Source organism: Mustela putorius, unplaced genomic scaffold, assembly GCF_011764305.1.
Source record: "Mustela putorius furo isolate JIRA1106 unplaced genomic scaffold, ASM1176430v1.1 tig00003836_pilon_pilon_pilon, whole genome shotgun sequence".
In the NCBI taxonomy this organism is placed as follows: Eukaryota; Metazoa; Chordata; class Mammalia; order Carnivora; family Mustelidae; genus Mustela; species Mustela putorius.
In genome coordinates, this window is record NW_025421989.1 from 13,517,380 (window position 1) to 13,543,856 (window position 26,477).

Sequence of the window (26,477 nt, forward strand, 5' to 3'; positions counted from 1 at the left end):
GTTTTGATGATGAACCTCCCGGGAGGCAGCAAAGCAGTCCTGCTCTGGGAGGCGTCTGTGCTAAGCTCATGCCAGCTGCCTACAGAGAACTCTATATCCTCTGTGATCTGGAGTCTCCTGTTCCAGGATCAAAGCAGCCACCTCGACAGAGCCTAGAATGCATGGCGAGGGCACAGCAGCCAGGGGATCTGCTGCTGGGGTGTGTCATGTGTAGCCAGAGGTGTGACAGGAGCGCCCTGTCTGCTGCAGGAGGGGGAAACAGGAGGAAGAAGGTTGCCTCTCAGGGTTGGGCTGTGTGGTTCCTGTTTGGTTTTCGGAGTTGGTATGAGGGTCCGAGATGACGAAGGCCGAGCAAACGGCTCAAAGTCTGACACATAGTGGGTTCTCAGGAAGAGGTGCTGTTGCTGATCGTGATGATGGAGGACAGGGGAAACTAAGTCTCCCATCTTAAAAAAGAATTGGGGGGAGGCACTGCAGAGAGCCTGTTGCTTTCCCCCCTGGAAGCCACCTCCCTAAGCTGTGGCAGCTTAAGCTGTGGACTGTGTCCCCGCTCCCAGGCACCAAACAGTGGTAGATCCATTTAAATAGAGTGAAATAACAAATGCAAATAAAATGGCAGGACTCTCAGAAAATGAGCCGCCAGAGAGATGAGAAGTGAACCAACCGCAGGAAATCATGAAAGACAGGGCTAAAAAACATACGGTCACTATAAATGAAGAAAGTAAGAAAGCCGTTTTCTACTGCTCTTTCCCTCACTCATTCTGTCCCTGCACTCGGGCTTTGCTGTTACTCAAGGGCTCAAACATGATCCCACCTCGGCTAGGATAGCTTCTTCCTTCTCTTCCTCCGCTTAGCTGCCTGCTTCTCGGGATTAGGTATGTGCTCCGGTGGCACCTTTGAGAGAAGCCTGCCCTCACCGCCGATCTTAGTTTGAGTTCCCCTGGAAGCAGACCCTGAGACAAGGGTTGGAGTACAAGTGGTTTACTTGTGCAGGCAAGCCCAGCAGCACCTGTTGCGGAGTGGGGAGGAGAGAGGAGGGAACAAATCTTAAGACGCGCTCGCGAGCGCCCGTAGAGCAGCTGGAACTCAGTCCTGCTGAGGACATCCAGGAGGGGTGGAGACCGCACTTCTGTTAGCTTAACCTCAGAGGAGAGTATCTGGAATTGTGGAGGGCTGCCCCCAGGGGCATGGATTCTCTCATACTTCTGGCCCTGCTAGTGACCCAGCATTCTACTGTCCCCAGGAGAAAAATCACCCCCAGACGGAGAGGCTCAGAAGGTCATGGGAAGCAGTCTTTGGAGTGAAGCCCAAGGGCATGCTGGCCAGGCACCGAGCTTCCCTGCTTTGCCACCCTGCAAAACAACCACCCCATCGCTCTTGATCCCCTTACCCCCCACTTTCTGACTTCCTTCTGTGAGGCGCCCTGATATGTATTAGATCTGTATGCTCGTTATGTGTCTCTCCTGCTGGACAGCAAGCTCCAGGACGACAGACTTCATATGTCTGTCCATGCCGCGGGGAGGAATAGCACTCGGAATGCTCAGTGTTTGTTTGCTGAATGAGTGAATCTTCAGAGAAAGATGGAAACTTGTTGACATTATTATCCTCAGCACATAAAAGTGTGGAAGAAGCAGGGCAGAAGTACGTTGCAGGAATAGAGGTGATTATCGCACAGGGGAGGGCCGTGGCAGGTCCCTGATTCATATTTGTTGTTTTTGCTTTTTTTTAAAGTTTTCTCATTCCAGTTAACATACAGTGTTGTATTAGTTTCAGGCGTACAGTACAGTAATTCCACACTGCCATCCGTCCCCTGACGCTCACCAGGACCGGGGCCCTCCTTCATCCCCATCACCTGTCTCACCCATCCCCCCACTCCCCTCCCCTCTGGTGACTAGCAGTGTGTTTTCTAGAGTTCAGAGTCTGTTTTTTGGTTTGTGTCTCTTTTTTTCCCCTCTATGCTCATTTGTTTCTTAAATTCCACATGAGCGAAATCATATATGTGTCTTTCTCTGACATATTTTGCTTAGCATTATCCTCTCTAGCTCTATCCATGTTGTTGCGAATGGCAGGATTTCATTCTTGTTGATGGCTGAATAGTATTCCATTCTATGTATATGTGTGTGTGTGACACACCACCTCTTCTTTATCCATGCACCAACTGGTGGACACTTGGGTTGCTTCTGTTATCTTGGCTGTTGTAAAAAAGGCTGCCGCAAACATAAGGGTGCACGTATCCCTTTGAATTAGTGTTCTTGTATGCTTCAGGTAAATTCCTAGTAGTGCAATTGCTGGATCATAGGGTAGTCCATTTTTTAACTTTTTGAGGAACCTCCATACTGTCTTCCACAGTGGCTGCACCCGTTTGCATTCCCACCAGCAGTGAAAGAGGGTTCCTTTTCCTCCACATCCTCAACACCTGCTGTTTCTTACATTGTTGGTTTTAGAAATTCTGACACGTGTGATGTACATCTCATTGTGGTTTTGATTTGCATGTCCCTGATGATGAGTGATGTGGAGCATCTTTTCATGTGTCTGTTGGCCATCTGGATGTCTTCTTTGGAGAAATATCTGTTCATGTCTTCTGCCCATTTTTTTCCACTGGACTGTTTGGTTTTCAGTGTTGGTAAGTTCTTTATATATTTTGGATACTAAACCTTTATTGGATCTGTCATTTGCAAATATCTTCTCCCATTCCACGGTTGCCTTTTAGTTCTGTTGATTGTTTCTTTCACTGTGCAGAAGCTTTTTATTTTGATCTAGTCCCAATAGTGTATTTTTGCTTTTGTGCCCATTTTGTTTTTGCTTTTTAATGCATAAACAGTGAAGACTAGAGAATGATTCTAGTTTCTTGGTCTGATTTTCCTGGGTACTCAAGGATTTCATTCTTGTCATGGCCATGATAGCTATAACTTTTACCCCAGATACCAAATGGAAGAAAACCACCACCAACAAGCATTTCTTTATAGGATGGAAAATGTATCATACCCATAAAGGTCAAGCTGGTCTTGGTCTGTTAGAGAGCCCAGGCCCTCACCCAAGACAACAGTGAAAGGAGTGTGACGGGGACTGAGAGAGGAGGAGGGCTAAGACTGATGAAGTGCCGTCCAGGGAAGAAGGTGGCAAAGGAAGGGCCTGACAAGTTTGAGTCCTCACTAACAGCTGCACATTCAACTGGGATTTTCTCAATTTTTGATATGAGCCTTTTGAGGTGTATCCAAACAAACGCAACGTACTCCAGAGCCCCACATCCACACTTGTTACTAAAAAGGCCCTGACAGCCGCACAGTTCAGAACCTGAACCATCTGCTCCAGGCCACTGGCTTAAATTCACCCGGGGAGGATGGAACTTCTGGAATTTGTTACCCCTGTAATGGCCGTCTGCTTGGTCTCTGTGGGTTTGCAGAATACTCTACCACAGAGGACACTGGCATTTCTGGAATTGGCTTCAGCCAGTAACTGATATCTGAAAAAGGCCTGGGAGGGCGCAGCAGTGAGCCAATGCAATGGTGAGGGAGGCAGGAATCTGGCCCCTCTGCAGGTCACGTGTCCCAGGTGGCTTTTGTTCTGGAAAGAACAAACCTTTACCTGGCTCAGTAATAAAGGCAAATAAATGTTGTGCTTACCAAAGCTATTGGTTTGACAGTCTGTGAAGAAAAGTATTTTAAAAAGTCAGTACACTGACTGAAACTCATTCTTAAATGAGATTCCCCTGTTGTGTTTAAGCACTGGCTGCTTTCTCTCCAGTATCTTCACATCTTCATGTAAACATCCCTGCCCTAATACTTAATTCCCTGGAGAAATGACAGAAGGGACCCCATGAGCGCCCACCAAAAGAGGTCTGTCCCATACCTACACAGGACTGAACCTATACCTTTGATTGAATTCACTGTCAACTTTTGGGAAACAGTCCGTTTAGAAGGTGTTTTATAGGTTGTGTGAGTGTAATGAAATAATAAATGGTTCTCATTTATTACTGGAATGATCAAATTATCCAGCTGTCTCTGCAGTAGATGAAATTCTGGCACAAATGCCTCTTCCTGACGTTGATGTGTTGGTAGAACAAGTAAGCTGACCCTCCCTGTGACTTGGACCATTGCATGGGCTCAAAACATGTCTTGGGGCTGATGTCACTGACTCATGCCGTTCGGTTTGCAGGTTGGTGGCATCTGTGTTTTCACCTCGGTTTCTATTGCTGCATGGGTCCGAGGCTCTAAAAGAAAAACAGTAAAAGCATTTCTTTACTCTTCAAAGGAATGATACAGCCCATTCCTTTCCAGATCATGTTCTTTGGCCAAACTGATCTGGCCTTGGCGTCTCTGACCAGCGAAGCTCTGCTCTATGACTCTTGAAGTTACTATCCAGAGCCAAAGGGCATTCTGAAGGCACAAGTCCATGCGGGTCAGGTGACTTGCTCTGGGGGCACGGAGAAGGCATCACTGCGTGGGCTAGCCACGGAAGGCACTCCTGGGCGCTCCTCCACTGCCTGGGAATTGGCACCGAAGCACAGTGGAATGGAGCACGGTGCCTGCAGTTTTCACTGGGTAGGTGACTTAGGGAGGTGTGTGTGAGGACAAAGAGTGACTGCTTGTAGACTCCTAATTTGGAGGTAGAGTTTGAGAAGTGAGAGCAAAGGTGGAAAAAAAGCCAGCACATAGGGAATCAGGAAAGTTAAGCCCTATTTAGTGTGCCCTCCTGCACAATCCTCACATTCGTGGATGCCCCAAAGCAACTCGTCATTCAGCCTAATGTCTGTGCATCTGGTTCTCGAGAAAAAGCTTCTGCTAATGCTTACTGTAGACCGAGGGGATGGCTGCAGCGATGTTTCTGAAGAACAAAAGCTTTTGCAGGTTATTTCCAATAGCATGCCAGGGTAGTTAACAACTTTAAATAACCTTATTCATTTATCCAGCGGGCAGTTATTGAGCACCTACAATATGCCCGATACTATACTTGGTGCTGAGATCCAGAGAAGAAATAGTTTTTGTCCTGAAAACCATACAGTCTGACAGGGAAGTGCGCGACTACAGCCGTGTATGGATCGTATTGTCACATTGACTCAGGCCCCACCATTATCATTTTCATTATCCTATCCTATCCTATCCTTATCACAATACACAAAAATACACAATACTGCATTATGTGGTAGTCTAGAAAACAGGTCTTCTAAGCAAACTAAAAGAGAAAAGATGAATGCACTGATCATTCCCCTAACTAAAAGTACAAATGACTTAAGAAGCCATAAAAGCATCCACCAACACGTTATAGTAATGAAAACAGAATCCCACTTTAATGAGCAGATAAGGTATCAAAACATTCACCTAAGAAGGGCAAGCCTCTGACTGCACTGTTGCCATATGAGTTGAGGGGAATGGGACCTACAGAAAGGAAAAGTGAACAGAAAGAATGAAGGTAAATGGTAATACAATAGGGACCATGTCCTAAGCCAAGAAAGGGCTAAATGAGTAGCCACAGCGATGAGACAGTGACTTCAGTGAATCAGAGTACTGCAAACTTGCTATAACAAGTAACCCTCAGTATTTCAGTGGCTTAATAAAATTCAGGACTATTCATAACTCGCGTAATAACTGAAGTTGGTTTGTCTTCATTGGTGCCTATCTCCTCTTCTTGCTAGAATTCAAGGATCCATGCTCCCTTCTGTCTTATGAGTCTAGCTAATCTTTAGTATGTGGCTTCGAAGGTCTCAAGAACATGAAGGATAATGTGTGGGAGGTTTTCGGGGCTCTGCTGGAAGTGGGGCAAGTGACTTCTGCCCACATTCTACTGCTAGACCTCCACACTTGGCCACACCTCACTGCAAGAGAGTCTAGGAAATACAGTCTAGTTTTGTGCCCAGGAAGAAGAGGAAATGACTTTGATAATCAGCTAGACTAGGTTGCCATGCTGAGCTAGAGGAAGAGGTCATCCACTAAGGGTCAGTTCTATATGGTCAGTGACCCTCTGGCTCCCTTACCTCCGTGTCTCTGATGCCTGGTTGAGGATATCCACTGTCATTTCCTCCATGCCATGCTTTCCGCTAGCCTTGCTTTCTCCCACATCCCCATTTTATCTTATTGAGGTGCTTATTACTATCTGATTACATCCTTCCTTATTAATGTACTTACTTCCTGGCATTCTTCCTACCTAGATATAAGTTCCACAAGGACAAGGATCGTGTCTCTAAGGTCCACCACTGTATCCCAGGGCCTAACACAGTGCCTGGCACGTGGGAGGTCTTTAATCACTCACTGCTCTGAATGAATGAACCAACTGGGCCATGGGGGTCTTGAATAGCTTCATGGAGGAGATACGACTTGGGCTGGATATCGAATAGAATTTATCTGGGAGGAGAGAGATCAGGGAACGAAAGGAGACTGATTAAAAGGAGACAGAAGAGGCCCCAAGATGTATAGATTGAGCCATTTGTACAGTTGAGCCACATCCATTCAACCCACATAGCTGAGCTCCTGTAACACACAGGTCAGTGTGCTAGACCGGTGCTTAGTTAGAGGATGCGAAAAATACACAATAAAGCCCATCTCTATCTTCAAACAGGTTGTGCTAAGCTCTGCTTTGGGGGCAACTAAGATACTTCTGGTCATATAGCAGGTCCCTCATCCTGGCCACCAGGGCGTTCCACTGAATGACTTCAGTCTCCCTTTTGGGGGTGACCATAGTTTTCCCACGTGGATGTCTGCTCCTGTGCGGAGCAGCAATGTGAGTTAGAAAGTAGGATAGTGAGGCAGGAAGTAGTGCGGGGCTGTGGAATCAGATGTACTCACTGCCAAGTCCTAGGTCTTGGGACTTTATAAACTTTGGGCCCTTGGGCATGTTCCGTAATCTCTCTGCACCTATTCAGTAAATTGCAGATAATCAAATGTGCTTCCTGGGTTTATTGGGGGAACCAAATGAGATTACCTCTACCAAGAGCCTAAGCAAGTGCCCAGTTCACACACATGCTCACTGAGTGGTGGTGTCTCCCCCCTTGATGGCCCCTAACCTGCCCTCCGCTGCTTCACACAGCTCCTGGCCTGGCTGCAGAGAGCTGCTCCTGGGACTCACACCACACTGACTCTTTCCAGCCTTCATATTGGCTTGCCTCATAGGAACTGCCAGTAGTCACATCCTTTTTCCCTCAAAATGGAAATTGTACGTGGTTCTCTTCCAGTGTTTTCTAACCTGGCTGCTAACCCTATCCATCAGCCCTCCTCTCACTTCGTGCCTCTTCCCCCTCTCGCACCACAGAGCGCACCTGTTGAACCTGTATCGCACTCAGTGCCTCTCTACGATACACACCTGATCCCACGTGGGATCATCATCTAATCTAATGGGGCTATGAGGTTAGAAATTCCCAGGGTCCTGGGATCGAGCCCCGCGTCGGGCTCTCTGCTTGGCAGGGAGCCTGCTTCCTCCTTCTCGCTCTCTGCCTGCCTCTCAGCCTACTTGTAATCTCTGCCTGTCAAATAAATAAATAAAATCTTTAAAAAAAAAAAAAAAAAAAAAGAAATTCCCAAGGGCACCAATGATTTCTTTTTCTCCTTAAAGTACATCTGCACAATACCTTGAACTTAGTAAGAGGTGACACTTTCTGTTTCCCAGCCCCAAGTGTGATTAGACAGGGACTCCAGTACACTTGGAGGGAGTTGAAATCTGCTGGTGAGCCTCTGAACCATGCCAGCCAGCACTGGGGCCCAAGACCCTTGTCCTCTAATGTGACCCCTCTAGAATCAGTTGCCTGCTTTAACTTTTTTCTCTCTTCTCCTCTCACTTCTGACTGCCTCCTTAGCAAATCAACCTGAGGGAGAGAAACAAGACAAATTCCTTGAACCCGAGAGGGAGAAATAAGGGTCATTTATCTATTTTGAAAGATTACTGACGTTTTCGGATCCTCATTTGCCTATTTAAGAGATATAAAGTTGGACCATACGAAATTGATAATATCCAACTGTTAGTTTAATATGGTTCAGGCTAGTCTTGGTATTTGGACTTATTCACAGTTGTTCATAGGTGAAGTGGTCTGATCCCTGTGTGTGGTCTGCTTACCCAAATGGTTGGTAGAGAGATCCCTGGAGTGGCTATGCATAGCTTCTGATGGGCCTGTGGCCTTCAGTAGGTTCTGCCATTGCTTATGGAGTTTCTGTCATAGGCTCCGGATTCAAAAATGGCTAGTTAATTTCCCTTTTCCCTGCAGGTGCCAACATATGTGTTTGATCTCTGGGATAGATGCCAAGACCTCCAGGCTTGAGTTTTCAAGTCTTCTGGAGATCAAAGGCTCTCCTCAACACCACATGGGTTTCTCTGTGCTGTTACTCAACAAAGCCAATCCAGTTCCTCCAAGGGCCAATGGCAAAGTCCCCAAGAGAGGGGGGGGGGAAGGAACTCCCAGATTTCTAAATATTGCACCCCATGGGGCAGATGAGTATAAGAACAAGAAGGCATGTATGTTTTTCTCAAGCTACAAATTAAAAATACAGAAACTTACAGACTCACTTACTTATGAACTAGATCCATCCAAATGGGCTGGCCAGGAGTCTCTCAGTTTCTTTTTATGTACCCAGAAGAATATACAGGACCTTAACAATCATTGTTATTCAATACCTTCAATCATTTCATGTGACTTTTAAACAAAGGACTCCATTTCCAGTAGAAAATATCCTAAAGATAAAAACAAATCTAAAACTGAGTTGAGTTGTCTTATTGTAGTCATTTTGAGACTATTCAAATAAGAAATTGTGCCACTATCATTAAGAATCAAGATTTTCAGCATAAGAGAAAAGAGATCAATTATAAAATCAAGACACTTAAATTAAAACCTGTAATCTTAGATTTGAATTGGAAATAGCAGTTTGAACTCGTGATTTAGCTTCATCTTCTGAAACTTATATATTCTCTAGCTCAGCAGAAGAATCCTAGAGTCAGTGATAACCCAGCAACAATAAATATCCCTGGCATGTAGAACGTGGTCTCTTAAAGCTGTTCACTTTGAGGGGAGCCAGACCTTTTTGGAGAAGGGCTGATTCCAGGTCCAGGGCAACAAACGTGCAAGATGAACCTGAAATACTTTATTATACCCGAAACTCTGTTAGAGGAGGAAATAGACCTGAGAGGTCCAACTCAATGCCACACAGCAGGTAGGACCCTAGGAATAGCCAGGGAATAGCCAAGGCAGCCTCCTCCAGACAGGCCTCCAAGCCACAGCCCTCTCAGCTAATGCTCCTACTAGAATCCAAAGCTGTCTGGCCAAGATTCCTCACTGCCGCACTTGAGGGATTTTGACAACAAATCCATTCTGAGCTATTTCGGCATTGGGGGACTTTTAAAATTAGCTAGCAGCACAATCAAGACATCCCACATTTGAAATGCACATGTTTGTGTGCTGTGAGGATTACATTCCTAAATCCCCCAAGACTATTGCTACCCTGGCCATATTCCCTCACCCTTATCACTTCCATGCAGAGAAGCCTGATTTATAGCTCCCAGGAACTGCATTTGTTGTCTGAGGGCCTCCTCTGGCCAGGGAGACTGCTTTTCTAGAAATCCCAGAGAAATATTGTTCTGGTGCCTAGGCAGCCCTCAACCAATGACTGACAGGAAGTGGTAGATAAACACCCCAACTCCCTCACCTCTAAAGTGTGTGTTACACGCTGACTCCCAAAGGATCCAGCCCCCAGTTACCCATAGAGTCACCGTTTGTTGGCTTTCTTCCCTTCATTTTCTCACTTCCCCTAATACCTCCTATTGGCAGCTTCCTGGAATTACCTCCTAAATAAATGTGGACCTGAACTTTTGTCTTAGTGCCTGTCCTGGCGAAACCCAAACTCTTCATTCTCTGAGTCTGTCTTCCATGGGCAAATAGAGAGGGAAGGAGCCACCATCCCTGGAGAGCAGGCCTCCCTTAGTATCACGGCAGACTCAGCTAGACTAAGGTTAACTGAGTCACAAAAGAACACATCTTTTCTGACCAGATTCAATAGATCATGCATTAAGTGTTCCCCACTCATACAGCTCCTGCCTCCTCTTTTATAGAGAGCACAGAACTCATTATAAATGTCTAGGCTTTTGGAGTGGAAGGGTCTTGGGAAATAATTCCTTTTGGCTTGCAGGCTCATGTAGTTATAGCTTCCTTGTTGGCCCAATAAAGGCCATTACTTCTCCTCTACCTATAAAGATACTAATTAGCAAATAATAACTCTAAGTAAGTGCAGTGGAGGTGGTATGTGGGGCCTTTTGCAAGTATTTTTAAATTTGCCACTGTCACTGATGATCTCTGAGTAAATTTTAAGAGCCAATCTCTACCTAGGAGAAGAGATTTATTAGCATATATAATTGGCTGTCACGTGCTAAATACTTTATTGCTTCACCATTTAAATAAGCCAAGGGCATCTGTCCAGGAAGACAAGGGCCTCCATGCATGCACCGTATTGAAAACAGAAACCTTTCTTATATCCAGTGGCTGTGTGCAATGTCTCCTGAAACAGAAAAGTGACCTGCACATGCTTTTTTTGACCCGCCTCTCCCATTCCAGCTCCACTGTCTTCCCTGGAATGTCAGAGGTGCCAGCGGTCACAACGTCACATCTGTAGTTTGAGCAGAAGTGAAGGGACTTTAAAACCCCATACTCATCTTTGTGGACAGAGTGCCTTCTTTCCCCTCCATTTTCCTGCTTGAATTTCAAGGAAAGCAGAGTGCCCGCCAAAGGATGATAGTCACGGTCTTCCCGGCAACCAACGTCACCTGGTTCTTTGCAAATAGTGACAATAGATTTGTGACTTTCACCCTTTTCTAAATCTTGGAAGTATGTCGTAACTGTTCATTTGGTTTTCCTGAAAGATCAAATTCCTTACTTCTGATCAGTGTTTTCTTTTCTCCACTGAAACCTGTTTGCAAACTTGTAAAACTGTCCTTGTCTCTTTAAGGGGTGCAAGGCTCGTGAAGCAAGTGTTGAGCCAAGTTCCCACCCCCCCCCGCCCCTCCACCCCCCCCCCTGTGATTTAAGCTCAGGCTCACATGCCTTGAAAACTGGAACAAATATGTCACTTCTTGATGACGGGCTGGTCATTTTCAGTCCAGGTTGCTGGAAGGGGAGCACTTTACCACTAAGAACATGATGTCCTTTCTGGCAAACCTAATCTTGGAGTCGACCTAATTATTAAATTGGGCTCTTCAGATAGTTTTTGCAGAGTGAAACGGTTGGCTGTCACTGATTGACATTGTTCACGCTGACACCTACCTCGTTGCCTCGTCTCTCCTTCCTTGAACGAGTGCTGCTCCATACGTGGTCTCCTGACACGCAGCGCCAGCCTCCCCGGGGAACTTGCTCTTTGCTCACTTGGCTGAGGTGCTTCTGGAATCCTAAAATAAGAATGGCTGATTTCTTGGCGAACAGATGAGAACTGTTTGGGGTTTTTGTTTTGTTTTGGAAGTACAACCTGCCAGGTGGGAAATAAGGACCAGGAAGAAAGGCGAAGGAAGGGAGGAGGGGTCGCCCAGGGAAGCGTGAGGGTCAGGAGACCTGAGCGCCGGGGTTGCCAAAAATCGGGTCTGGGATCTTCGGTCAAATTTCCGAATACTGATTTCCTCATCAGTACATGAGAGGGGTGGGCTAAACAGTAGCTTTCGGTGTGCTGACTGCTACCCAGAGCCAGAAACACATTTCTACCAGCAGGCACACACATGTGACAGAAACAACAGCTTCACAAAACAATACTTACTATATGCAGTGCGTTTTGGTATTTTCTGTTCTACTATATTCTGTTTCTTTGTCTTAAAAACCGCTAGTCTTGACCTGCTGAATGGATTTCACAATCCACTAATGGGTCATGCCCTCGGGTCTGAAAAAACACAGAACTCTGTAATTCCCGAGGTCCCTCCCAGCAGTATTCAATGACTCTGTTAGGTGCCTGAAGGAATTTTCTTAAAACAATAGCTGAGCTGCGACAGATGGCTGTGTGCTTACATTCTGGAGGAAGTGCATGGTGTAGAGCATGGCAGCAGAGTGACCTAAAGATAAACACATAAATTATACACAGCTTCCGAGAATGTGCAGTGCTGGAGCTCCGAGAGCCACTTGGACAATTAGCATCTCCAAGTCATTACACTGAATGCTGCCCCAGTCAGTAAACCAGTATGACACTGGAGACATGCAACCTGTCAGAGAGACCACAGGCTCCGTGACTGTGGGCAGCCTTCTTTCTTTATATGCTTTAAAAAAAATTTTTTTTAACTTTTTATTGATATACAATGTATTATTTGTCCCAGGGGTACAGGTCTGTGAATTGTCAGGCTTACACATTTCACAGCACTCACCATAGCAGATACCCTCCCCAATGTCCATCACCCAGAACTCTATCCCTCCCCTCATCCCCCAGCAACCCACAAAAGTTTGTTTTGTGAGGTTAAGAGTCTCTTATGGTTTGTCTCCCTCCTGATCCCATCTTGTTTCATTTTTTCCCCTCCCTACCCCCCATGCCCTGCCCCTCAAATTCCTCACATCAGTGAGATCATATGATAATTGTCCTTCTCTGATTGACTTGTTTCACTTAGCGTAATACCCTCTTGTTCATCCACCTCGTTGCAAATAGCAAGATTTCGGTTTTTTGATGGCTTAGTATTCCATTGGATATATATATACCACATCTGCTTTATCCATTCATCTGTTGATGGACATCTAGGTTCCTTCCATAGTTTGGATACTATGGACATTGCTGCTATAAACCTTCGGGTGCACGTGCCCCTTTGGATCCCTACATTTGTATCTTTAGGGTAAATACCCAGTAGTGCTATTGCTAGGTCATAGGGTAGCTCTATTTTCGACTTTTTGAGGAACCTCCTCCATACTGTTTTCCAGAGTGGCTGCACCAGCTTGCATTCCCACCAACAGTGTAGGAGGGTTCCCCTTTGTCCACATCCTCGCCAGCACCTGTCCTTTCCTGACTTGTTAATTTTAGCCATTCTGACTGGTGTGAGGTGGTATCTCATTGTGCTTTGGATTTGTATTTCCCTGATGCCGAGTGATTTGGAGCACTTTTTCATGTGTCTGTTGGCCATTTGGACGTCTTCTTTGCCGAAATGTCTGTTCATGTCTTCTGCCCATTTCTCGACTGGATTATTTGTTCCTTGGGTGTTGAGTTTGATAAGTTCCTTATAGATTTTAGCCCTTTATCTGATATGTCATTTGCGAATATCTTCTCCTATTCTGTCGGTTGTCTTTTGGTTTTGCTGACTGCTTCCTTTGCTGGGCAAAAGCTTCTGATCTTGATGAAGCCCCAGTAGTTCATTTTTGTGTGGGCAGCCTCCTTTCTAGCTTCCAGATTATAAGGTCCCCCAAAGACTGATCTCTAATGGCCTCATCTTTGTACACATTTCACTCACCAAGAAGACAGGCAAATAAAGAAACAAGAAACTTCGAGAGCTCCAGACTTTCCTCTTTTGTACTGCGACCCCCAATCATGGCCTCTTGGTCTTCTTTTGTTCCCAGTCCAGGAAAGGGAATGATATGTAGTGAGCAGGGACATGGCCAGGATGTTATCATTTTATTGGACTCTCAGAGCCACTCCAGGAAGGCTCTAGGATTCCTACTTCACAGAGGAGGGCACAGAGGCCCAAAGAGTTCAGTCACTTGTTCTGATCCATTGCTCCTGTAATGAACCTCCATCTTGCCAGCCCGGAGCTCAGGGTCTTTCCCCGCAGAGTAGCCTGCCACTGCTTAAAGGCAGAGTCCGTCTGGGTGGATGATGCAGCCTCACTTATTCTGATGAGCGGTAGGAAACGGACGCATAAATGGAGCAGGACAGGACTCAGAGAGAAGAGAGTCCAAATCCTCATTTGTAAAGATAGGGAGGTGGATCCTGGGAAGGTTCTATGACTTGCACAAGGGTGCAGAACTGCAAGTGGAACCCATGCCTCTAGTGGTCTTTCCATGGGATGTCAGACATGAAGAGGGCAATGACAGTAACAGCAATAATTAAACAGTACTCCTAGTATGATGCGTCAGTTTGTTTTAGAAGTTGGGGAAATATTTCTAGAGGGAAAAATCGTTCTAGATCCTTTTAGTCTATAAATAAACACACAGACACGTTCTGTGCGTGCTGGAATGTTTCAGGACACTGGAACTTGTCAGAAAGCCTAGATTTTTCTGATGCTGAGGGGATGCTTTGCCCACAGCAGTGAACAGGTCTGAATTATTGTGGTTCTACAGAAACGGCAGTCCAACAGGGACAGACTGGGAGCCTGGCGCCGGCGTCAGGCCGTGCCACAAGTGGCAGGAGTCTCGGTGCTCCTTACTCTGCTCCCTCCGCCACACTGCCAGATAGAATGGGCAAAGGGCTGGCTACCAAGGAAGGAAGGGCAGGCGGGAATGAATGGTTGCGTTTGGGGAAATCCCATCCTTCCTCCCTAACAGATCTGAGAGCTCAGGCGGTAGCAAGAGAGACCCTGAGTCGATTTCTGTTCTGCTTACCAAGCTGATGACGGCTGAGCACTGGCTTCAGCATAGCAGGGACCTGGGGAGCAAACTGGCTCCGTATCTGTGACACAGACTCTTTCAGATGCTCATTAATATATTAATGTGCTAACACATTCCCTGCTGCTTTCTGTCCCAGAGCATCAGAATGGATGGTTTCTGGCAGGGAATCCTTGTGACAGGGGTGGGTGGGACAGGCGGAAGGGAAGGAAGGGAGGTTAGGTAGTCTGACCTGTAGGCACGCTAAGAACATTTAAAAATCCAAAAGACAATTCCGTTTCTGAATGGCTTTGCATATCTTTCTGCCATTTTCGCCACACGAAACATTCATACTTCGATTTCAGCTACCACGTTACCCCTCTTAGATTCTGGAAAGCCTGAGAGAAGGAAGGAGGAATAGCACGTGGAGAGAGACAGTGGCAGGGGTGGGGACTTGAGGTACAGGGGCTTGGAAGCCAGGCTGAGAAGAAGCATCCTGCACTCCTCCCAGGGATAAGCAAGCTGTAAGGGAGTGAAAAGTTCATGCGGCCAGGCCAGAGAAGGCAGTGTTAAATAAGGACCAACCCTCGCAGGATGGGAGAAGCTTAGGGCAAGATTATGCCTCCCCCCCTGATTTTCACCCCTTTGCAACAGTCCCTAAGCACGAGCCTCCTCCTGTCCTTAGAAATAGGCCCGGCCTTCCCAAGAGAATGGCAGCCACTAGTTTTCCTCAACTTCCAAATCAGTTCATTTCAGCTGTACCTGGTGACCAGATCTGTGCTTTCAATATATCACTATGAATCAAGGTCCTGACAATACCGTTATATCCAGAGTTTGACAGGGGAATGAACTAAGTTCATTCTATAAAGACTTTTCACTGCCCTGTGGACATTTCGTACAGTGGTATTCTCTTTCAGCAGTTTGGTTTTATGGTGTCTGTTCGTACGACAAATCTCCTGGGTACTTTCTGAAAGATGCACTCAGTTCTTGGTTACACCTAGTCCTGTGGCTGATGCAAACAGTAGCAGTTCTGAATCTTTTGATTTTTGAGAAGCACTAGATACTTTTAATGTGGCAGACAGCCTACTCTATACCTGCCCCCAATCAGCCTTAATTTAGGCAAACATTTCAGTCCTGGTTTGGGAAAGAGCAACAGCTTGGAAGCCAGACAGAGAAGGTTTCTAGTGCCAGATCATCAACGGGCCAGGTATGTGAGACTTTGGAAATTTCTGTACTTCTAGGATACCTAGAAGTTTCCTTAGCTGTAAAATGGGAGCAGTACTTTCATCTTTGGGTGAAGTGAAGATATGAAGAATGTAATACACCTGATGTACATACAGCTTGGCCTGTAGCCGGAGCTCTCTACGAGAGCCTATAGTTGGACAGGAGAAATCATACCTCCACAAAACCTTTTTTCTGCTGTGGAAAATAGGTATTCATTTTCTGTGATTGTGTAACAGTGTATTCCAACTATCTTGTGGATCTGAGGTCTCGACACAGGTTCACTGGGTCCTCTGCCCAGGGTCTCTGTGGGCTGCAATCAAAGTTTGGATTGGGGCTGAGCTCCTAGAGGCTGTCCGCCCATACCTGCCACATAGCCATCTCTCCAGTGTGGCAGTTTGTTTCTTCAAGGGCAACAGGAGAATGTCTCTGCTGCTTCTGGTCTTTTTTCTTTTTTTTTTAATGCTTAGCTGATTAGGCCAGATTTGCTCAGGAAAATCATCTCCCTTTTGATGAACTGAAAAGTCAACTAAGTAGGGATCTTAAACTCCCCACTGCCATATAATGTAACAGAATTCACAAGTTTCACCTACACTCAAGGTGGTGGGGACTACACAGGGTACATACAAGAGAGGACAGGAATCTTGGGGGCTATTCTAGAATTCTGTCTAGCATGGGCCAGGAGGCTGCATGTATCCTAATAAGCAGAGGAGAAACCTTCTTGCTGCTTTCTGTATCATTTTTATGAGAACAAACATTTCTGTGAATACTAAGGCCACTAGCTTTCAAGGCTGAGCCACGGTGTAATTGTTAAACGGGAAAGAAAAGGGGGCAGGGTGAACCTGAAGATGTGGGAGAGCTTTGCAATAAGTGGCAGTGGTGCAATGAGCTTATGAATGAGTGAATGAGTGTATTCAACTTTCATTGAACTCAGAGAAAGAAAGAAAATTTTTTTAAGAGGGAAAATGGGAGTTTTCCCTGGAAGAGCTCCATTAGTGCCTGTGTGTCTGCCTCCAGTGGTCACATAATACTAGTTAATGCTCTGTAACCAAAGGACAAAACTGAAAGCAAAGGGATTAAAGAGTCTTCCTTCCCTTCCTCGTCTAAGAGATAAACACAATTGTGGCAACTGATGAGTGAAATGTTCACCTGCTAATGCATGGCAGAAATTCATTATAGCTTCTCAGCAGATAAAGAAAAAGACTAGATGGGGAGAGGTGTGGATTCCTAGCCCTGAAGGCTGTCACTGAGAGAGCTGGTTCTTCCCAGCAACCGTGACTTGGCTGCCTGTGTTAGTCTTTGCATCTGTAAATCCACAGGCCTGAGCAGCAGGCAGAGTTCTGCAGCCCAGAAACTCAGCATTGGCTTGCGCAGTAGGGAACAGTAAGAATGTTTTGGGCATCAGCAAAGCAGTGGTGCCAAAAAATGCTTTTTTTTTTTTTTCAAGTAACTTTATATTTAATGTTTAATAGTGAGGAAAGAGAATTTTACAGAACTTCTTTACATTTATGTTATGATTGCTAATTCATGGCTTCATTTGAGATTACCTACTGCAGAAAGGCAGAGATGGAGGAGTGGAGGCTATGGTCTTTTTACTGTTAGGGCCTTCAGAAGTCGAGGTGTTGGACTACCCTCAGGAATGGTGTAATAGCAGAACGGAGGACTCAGCCAGAGGGCTCTTCTCCCAACCTGCTGCTTCCAGGCACCATCACATATAAACAAGTTTCGCACAGGACCAGAGAACATAGACTCCAGGAGGGCAGAGGTTCTTGTGTTTTGTTCTGTGCTATATTCCACACCCAGCACTGTGCCTAGGACATAAGAGCTATTTGGAAAATACTCCAGGTGTAGATAGAGATTTCTGTTGTCAGCAGTCTCTTCTGGCCCACTAGGTTGCCCATCTCCCTTCATTCACATAAGATCCCAAGGCATCAGCAGATAACATGTTGTGTTTCTCACATACACCTCATGATAAAAAATAATCTGAGGGCACTTTTCAAATATACAGATGACTAGGTCTCTGTAGGAAGCCTGTAGAGGCCTAGTAAGCTGGAGCCCAGTAATCTGTCTTTGACAAGCCCTTCTGATCAGTCTTTTCTTCAGAAGAACACTGAGATAAATAGCACGAGCTCAGCAATTCCCTTTACTCAGATTAAGGAGCCACGGCCACTTGACCTGTTTGCTGAGGAGCTATCAAAGCCTTCTGGTCCATTCCCATTCACCTGGGCTCAGCCCTGAATCCTAGCTGCCACCCTCCTGAAGGCATGGCCTAGGAGAAGAGGTGTTCAGGAGCCCCTCTACTCCCAGACTGCCCCCTAAACATCTTGGCCTCTTCTTTTCCCTGGCAAGCTCTCTGTTCAGGACCTTCTCCCAGCTGTCACCAGCCCATGAATTCTCACCAACCTCTGCTAAGTTTGATAATGACCTTTGCCCTGTTAGATGGCAGCTGACCTTTGCCACCAGGCAGGGGCTGACCTTTTAGTCAGTTTTGGTCACTGAACCAGAGCGATCCTCCGAGGGCGGCTAAATAAAGCCTCGGTCTTCGCATGCCCCACTACTTAACCCAGGAGAGAAGGGAGGCTCTGATCTAGATACGGCCTGACCTTTCCACCCCAAGGCCTCCCATGATCCTCCTAGGTATTCTTGTCCCCCCAAACTCAGTGACCCCTGACTTGTTCACCAAGCACTTACGGTTTCCAAGGAAAGGGTTGAGGTTATAGAGTAACTCAATAAAGAAAAGTTGCTGGGGAGCCTGGGTGGTTCAGTGGGTTAAGCCGCTGCCTTCGGCTCAGGTCATGATCTCAGGGTCCTGGGATCGAGTCCCGCGTCGGGCTCTCTGCTCAGCAGGGAGCCTGCTTCCCTCTCTCTCTCTCTCTGCCTGCCTCTCCATTTACTTGTAATTTCTCTCTATCAAATTAATAAATAAAATCTTTAAAAAAAAAAGAAAAAGAAAAGTTGCTGTCTTTATGCTTGGCCCCATAGAACTCTGCCCTAAAAATACTCTCCCCTGGGTTCCCTGGGAAGATAATTCTGGGGTCTCTAACCCTTGGGCCTGAATTCTTCTTAGAGACTGAACACCAAGGAAGAAAAAAATCTAGGTCAAAGAGAGTAATATGCTCTGTAGCTGGAGGTGAGAGAATGTGATGAGTGTTCATGATCATGGCTGTCCAGAATAGCTACCTATTGCTATTTAAGCAATTTACATTTTTTTTAAAAATTAAAAAGTGTTTAATAGCCACATTGGCTACCACATTGGATGGCATAGCTAATAGAGCGTTTCATCATCACAGAAATTTCTGTTGCATGGCACTGTTTGGCGGGCACAGCATTGTTCTTTTGACCCTGTCCATGTGATGTTTCTTTAGCATCTTTGGAAATATGTCTGTTTCTATTGATGGTTCTTGTGATTATGATGCATTATTCTAGAAAAAAAAAAGACTACTGAAGACTGCATTAGAAAACAAAACCAAGGGGCGCTTAGGTGGTTTAGTCAGTTAAAGTGGCCAACTCTTGATTTTGGCTCAGGTCATGATCTCAGAGTTGTGGGTTAAGCCCTGCTTCGGGCTCTGCACTGAGTGTGGAACCTGCTTGAGATACTCTTTTCCTCTCTGCCCCTCTGCCTCCCCTCCATTAGGGCACAGGCTGTCTCTCAAAAAATAAAATTAAAAAAAGAAAAAGAAAAAACCAAAACTAATTCCCATAAATGCAGTACTGGGTGGTGGTGGGGATTAATTATCAAAACGTTGTGTTTTTCCCCAGTTTTCTTTATTTCCTTTCTACAAAAGTGCCCTACCTCCTTTTTCCATTTGTCTTTCTGCTTTATCTGTAGAGTATCTTGTTCTGTGTAAGCCTTCCCAGACAAAGTGAAATGGTAAACCAGACTTCAAAAACAAAAGGATCGAAGGAGAACCAAAAAAAAAAAAAAAAAAAAAAAAAAAAAAAAAAAAAAAAAAAGTCTGGGGCACAGGAATAAACAGTTGGGCAGAACATGCCCAAATCATACACTGGGGCGAAGAGGGGAAGGAGAAGAGGGAAACAATGAGACGGGCAGGAATAGGGGTCTGGTTGGGATAGCAGGTCTGGCATGGCAGGTGAGGCCCTCTGGGCCAGTTCTCACTATTCCTGAGGCTGGCAAGCTGCCCAGGTGCTCAGGAGTTCCTCTGTGCAGCATTTTCCTGACCAGAATCCTCCTGCTTAGGACCAGCTTCTCCCATGAGAATTTGTCTTAAGTTTATTTGGGGATCACTCGTAGGTGATCTCCATCCCAGGCTCAGTGTGTACATGAAGACCTGGGGTGTGTCTGGGGGAAAGAGGCTTTTTTCCCTGATCTCTTGGATGAGTTGCAGGGACGGCACCCCTCTCCTTACCTGCACTGTCTGTGGTTTCCTCACCGAACCCCAGGACCCCGGGAACGGGTTCTTCAGTGCTTGTCCTTGCCCCTAGATGAAACTAAGGAAGCTGGGCAGTGCTTTGAAAGATGGCAGGCCATGGATCTGGCAGGTGGAGAGCAAGATAAAGCAAAACAGCAAGGGTTGGGGGCCCGGGGTCACAGGAGACAGGAAGCAGAGCAAGGGAAAAGGAAAGTTCAGCTGGGATGCAGGAGCACGCGTGCACAACTAGAAGTCTGAGGCCTCGCGGCCAGAAGACTGGAGCTAGGGCGACCTTTTTTACTCATTCCTGAGGCTTTTCTCTGTATTCTTGGAAGGCAGGGCCCCCACCCCCACCCGCCACATCCCACTCCCAAGCATGGATGGCCAAGAGTCCGTCCAGGTTGATGAGCATCTGTGCCAGAGAGTGCAAAGAGGTGTGGAGAGAAAGTTAGCTGGTCCCAGGCAGATGGTGGGTGTCCTGGGGTCTCCCATCCCTTAGCCTGGGGGCGAAGGTGGTCTATTTCTATACTGGAAGCCACAGACCTTCCTCCAGCCTTGAGTGCATTCCTAATATGAACGCAGCTCTCTGAACTTCTACTCCACCCAGACCCCACCCCGACCCCCACCCAGGCTCTGCCAGAGGCATAATTTAAAGTTGTGATGTATAACTGTATAACGACCCCTTTCTCTCTCTGTCTTGCAGCCGTCTCCAACCTGGACATTGAGAGTAAACTGAGCGTGTACTACCGTGCGCCATGGCACCAGCAGAGAAACATCTTCCTCCCGGCCACAAGGCCACCCTGCGTGGAGGAGCTGCACCGCCATGCCCGGCAGAGCCTACAAGCCCTGCGCAGAGGTAACTGGTCCTGGGCTTTGGGGGGCTTTTCAGAGAGAGAACTCAGAGCTTGTCCCATCAGTTCTAACACTTCACCTTACTATAATGACTTTGAAATGCTCCCTTTTCTACACTGAAAACAAATTCTTGGGTAATACAACCTGCTTATACATGTAATTAGAAATAGCACTATGGTCTGAATATGTAATAGAATTTAAAAGGAAAATTATTTATATTTGCAATATATAAATGCCTGGGCACGACGACACTTGAAGACATCATAAAGCAGTCATATGTTTGTGCCTATCAAATAGGTTTGGATTAAGTAAAGATAATCAGAAGCCATTCTGAACAAAAAGTAGAGGGAAATGAAGGAGTTCGGGGCCAGGAGGACACAACCATAAAAACTGGTGTATTGTGCATACATTAAACATGAGCAGAAAAAAAAAAAGGCCCACGCCTTTGGGTTATAGTTAAAAGAGAATTAGGTTTGATTCAGAAGTAGGTTCTATGCCCCCCCACAACACAGGTGGGACCTAGGGCACTGTTCGTTCAGGACCCTCCTGTGCCTTGTAGGACAGCTGTCATCCTTGGCTCCCGCCTAGTCATCTAACAGCCAGACCCTCCCTCAGGAGGTGTGCTCCTGTTGAGAACCAGTGACGTGGTCCATTCTCCAGCAGAGCATGTGGAGGCCTAGTGAGGTCAGCAAACTTGCTCAGAGTCACATACAGCCCATTACGTAGAATGCCAAGACCCTGATCCAGGCCTCCAGACCCCCAGCCAGAGCTCTTTTCCTCCTCACTATACACAGTGTCCTGGGAAAATAAATATTTCTATTTCTCTTTCTCTCTCAGTCCTGAAAAAGCCAGAGATGGGCACAAAGCAGGCAAGGTAGAAGGTAACAGCCTTCTCTTACTTCCTGGTGGCTTAAAACCATTGTAGTTGGGACAAGGAGATTAAAAACCGGCATTATCCTTTTAGAGACCTCCCCCTAAATTGGGTATCAGAATTTGGCATGCCAGCTTTTCTGGCCTTTAGATTTTTGCCGTGGAGACAGATGGTGATGTCTGCACCTTCAGTGCCTTTGTTCCAAATTCCCTGTGCTCCTGTAAGGAATGGTATTTTCCAAAAGTATTACAATTCAAATTAAACACTTTAATGTCACCATGAGGATGGAGAAATGACACTTTGTTTTCAGTTTATGTTCTTCCACATGTTTATGACTTCTCCCTTTCTCCATAGCCCTGGTCTTCTCCCCCTTTAATGAAAGAATTAACCGACTAATATCCCTAACTCAACTGTTTGTAAAAATTCCCCTTGGTTATTGGTAGCCGATACTGTGACACTTACAAAAAAGAGTGATGACCAGTATCCTCTAGAAGTATTTCTGGCACTCTTACTAATCACTTTGATTTTTTAAATTGAGTCACTTCAATTTTGTAGTTGGCTAAAAAGTCCTTCTTTACCAAATTTTTACTGTAAGCACCTTCTGGAAATCTTCCTTAACATACTCACCGTTCCCTTGCAGCCACAGTTAGGCACCCTTCCCATAATAATACCCTTTGCATCCTCCCAATCATGTCATTTATACACTTATATCATCACTAACCCCTTATAGGCCTGTCTTCCACCATTAATCCATGAGCAACTCAAGAGCACGGACAGCATCTTATTAATTTTTTTATTCAAATCACTTAGCATGAACTTGACATAGAGTAGGTCCTCAATGAATGTATGCGTAAGTAAATCAAATTCTATAGAAAACTGGTTGAGCATTGAGGGCAGAGAATGATGACAGAGGAATCTGATCATTCTCACTAAATACTTTCTCTGATCCCATCATCAGAGAGCTTGAGTTACGTTAGCCCTTTAGACATAATTATTTTTATCCCTTTATTATTATTCATAAGTCATCCCTGATTAGATTTTTCCAGATTCGACCAGATAACATTAAGCTGCTTGGTAAGCTATCACATTTCACCGTGTTGTCGGGTTTGGACTTAATGACAGAACTGAGGAACAGCAAGTGCCAATATCAATTTTCTCAGAACTTCCTCCTGGGGGCTGAGAGAGGGATATAAGGCCTCCTGGGGGTTTGGAAGGAAGATTGTGGAGCTGCATCTTGTCCTCCACAGACTGGCTTTCTTTGAGGTTCTCTCAACAGCAAATCTTGGGTGTAGTAGTTTTAATAGCACTGCAGAGAGCCATAAACAGGAATTATAGGCATCATAGAATTAAAAACATGCAGTGTGGAATCAAAATTAGAAAGTGACTTTTTTTTTTTTTTTTAACCTTGTCCAAGAAACAGCAGCTTAGCAGGGCATCCATCAGAATACCACTCCTGCCATCTGGTGGCCGTGACTAACACCGACCAGGCGACAGCCCTGCTCGGCAAACAGGGCAGTGAGCTTCCCCAGAGGCTCTCTGGACAGGTGGAAGATCCTGGCTTCCAAGAGGACTAGGGATAACAAAGCCCAGACGAGTAAAGCTGTGGTGGCAGCAGTACTGTGCTCCTTTTGGAGCTGAGGCTAAAAGGAGAGAGCAGGGGCCTGGGATCAGAGCCTAGAAATTGGCTGCTTTCAAGATCTGCTCCATAGCACACCCCTCAACATAGCCTACTGAGGCCAAGTGCTGCGCCACACCTGGGACGCGGCGAGCAGTAACTACCGCTTGGTCCCTGTTCAGAGGGAATGCCTGTCTGGTGACAGAGCCGGACAGGTAAGCAGGGGACGTCGGCGCAGCGCCGTGGCTGCTCAGAGGAGGCACCAGTTGTGCCAGGGTGCTTCAGAGAAGGCTTCCCGGAGCAAGTCACACCTCACTGGCTTTTGGAGTACTTAGAATTGGATTCCCCCTTCCCCCCTTTTTCTTAGCAATTCTTTATACTCAGAGCCAATGATGGCTTTAAGTGAGGCCATCATTTATGTTTGTAAGACAGGGAGAGAGATTACCAAGTGGCTGTAAAGAGACATTTATATTTTATATTGTCTTTCAAGTTTCAGGGCTGAGGTCTATGTTCTACTGGTCTAAAGGAATATGGACCAAGGGTCTACTGCAGTTCCAGACTCTAACAGATGAATGTTCTCCCAACCATAGCACCAGAAAAAATATTAGTAGGGAGCCACTAATCTAGCCTGTCTCCTCCCAGCCTGGGGCAAATGAAAGAGATTTCAGAACGTGTAGGAAGGCAACCAGTAAACGGGAAATTGAGTTGATGTCTCCCTCCTGACTCCCTTCCTCTGACCTCTTCCTAACCAGTGACACCTGTATTCTACTCCTCACTATGTATTTTAAAATGTAACTTTTTCCTTGTGCTGTCCATTTAGAAAAGCCTATTGTTGGCTTGCAGAGAGCAAAGAGGATGGCAATAGAGGTAGACACTTCAACAAAGAAGACATTTATCTCCAAAGGCTTTCTGATAACCACTGGCTGGGCAGCAGTTTGGCACAGACTACCTCTTCAGTGACTTCGTGTCTTGGTTAGACGAGGAGGCCCCAGGCATGCATGTGGGCTGGGTCTGCAGGCTTGGTGGCCTTCAGTGTGGCCAGTGTATGGGGCAGGGTGTGCTCTGTAGCTCACTGAGACACCCAGAAAGCTAAACTACTCTTGGGCTCTCAGTGATTCTTGTTATGAAGTCAGGACCACTTCATCCCACGAACAGAAATGTCTTGGCTTTCCTCAGAGGTAGCTTTATTTCTAAATCAGACAACTGTCATCATTGGGATTCCTTTACTTTCTCTAGGAGCCTAGGATTTCAAAGCCCTCTGAGTGTTAGGCATGCCAGAGCTTAGAAGGCTGCAATGGTGTGCTGGTCACAGGCTCTCTAGAAAAGAAAATGTAGATAAAGAACTAGATAGCTGGTGGAAAGATAGATAAAAGCCCTAATGTGTAACACTCACTAATTTCTATGATGTAAATACCTCCACCATGGCCTACTTCAAGCTACCAATAGTTTAAAAACTGGCCTGCAAAATTCCTGACCACGTAGCAGTCAGCAGCCCTGAGTCAGGGCGAGCCAACTCCCTCACCCACTGAATGGCTGGGAGCATCCGTGCCTGCCACTCCCCAGGAGACTCTGGCATGGCTGTGCCTACCATCCCCTCCAGCATCAACGTCAGCTATTGTTCTAGACTTTTTTTTTTTTTTTTTTTTTTTTTTTTTGCTCGTGTTTTGAAATGAAGCATGTTGAAAATACACTGCTTTTTCCAAACTCAAGATTGAGCCATCTCGTACAAAGATTATGAGATGGACCCACTAAAATGTAAGGGCCCCTTTTCATATTATTGTGAAATGAAAGTTTAGCTTGGAACCGTTCTGAAAATCTTATTTGGTATAAGGATGAGCTAGATTAGGAAAAACTCACTTTTTTCTAGCTGTTTGCTCACCCTCCCAAGGGGGAAGGAGAAATGGAAGATGCCAAGGATGTGTCCGTATTATTGCTTTTTCTGCCCCCAGAGCACCGGAGCCGGAGTGATCGCCGGGAGCAGAGAGCCGCTGCCCCTCTTTCCATAGCGGCCCCTCCACTGCCAGCCCACCCCCCAGCTCACAGCCAGAGGAGGCGCGAAGTTAAGGACCGGCACTTCTTAACGGTGAGCTTGGTGGCCAGCCGGCAGCCCTGGCCTTGCTCATCAGAAACCATGAATGGGTCTTGGGAGTCCATTTCCTTCCTCCTAGTGGAAGAGCCTGGGCCACCTAAGAGAGCCAAGTCATGGGCATTTGAGAGTGACTGGACTTTTTTCCCCCTTTCATTCATGTGTCTTTTGGAGAATAGAGTAGGAGTACATAAGTATTTTTTTTTTTTTTACTTAACTGGTTGCACAATGTAGTAAAGCCATAATAATTGAGGACTCTGAAATCAGGGGGAAGTTTTTGCCTAAAAAAGGAGTTTTTCTGTATAGAAGCAGAAAGATTTAGAGCAGGTGGCTTCGGTGTCCTCAGCCCCTCATCTGTAATTTGGGGATATGAGTAGCACCTCACTCATAAAGTTTGAGGACTAACCGAGATAAGGCCTGGAAAGAAGGTAGCACGGTGCCTGGCATGGAGTAAGACCTCAGTAAATGCTCACTCTTACTGGGAAGGTGCTAGTGCAGATGACTCGGTGGGGTGGGCTGCGAAAAAAATGTGAAAAATCACCGCATGAAGATGAGCCATGTCATGCTTTCATGCTTCCCCATTCTATAAGGGAGGCTAGGCCTGCCGGGTCACCAGTTACCCGAGGGTCCTCATCACTGCTGGTGATGGCAGCTTTGCCTGGGTGGATGTGGTTGTAACTCAGCCCAAGCCCCCAAGTACCAATGACAGATGAAGCTGAGCCCAGGTCGGAGCACCTACAAACATCACCACCACGAGTGCACTTTCTACGGCCTCGGCGGGGAGAGGTGAGCGCTGTGTGCCCAGGAGGAGGGCAGCATTTAAGTGAGAGGCTATGATTTCTATGACCAAATCAGCCCACATGGCTGGACCCCTGCTCCCTTGTCAGTACAGTTTGAGGCCCAAAGTCTTAAGAAGTTACAAGTGTGGGTCCAAGTTGAGGTTTTTACTTGATATTAAGCTTCTCTGTATGGTAATAAATCCTGCGCCCTTCTGGCTTTTACGATACACAAAACAGATGCAAAAT

At 46.1% G+C, this 26,477-nt stretch overlaps 1 protein-coding gene across 1 annotated transcript in view; it reads left to right on the forward strand.

The window, feature by feature from the left end:
• NHS (NHS actin remodeling regulator) overlaps window positions 1–26,477 on the forward strand; it is a 334,874-nt gene that overhangs the window by 258,556 nt on the left and 49,841 nt on the right. The window contains exons 2-3 of the mRNA XM_045089342.1: window positions 20,732–20,884; window positions 25,316–25,449. Coding sequence (XP_044945277.1) covers window positions 20,732–20,884; window positions 25,316–25,449 — 287 coding nt within the window. The remainder of the gene's footprint in view (window positions 1–20,731; window positions 20,885–25,315; window positions 25,450–26,477) is intronic.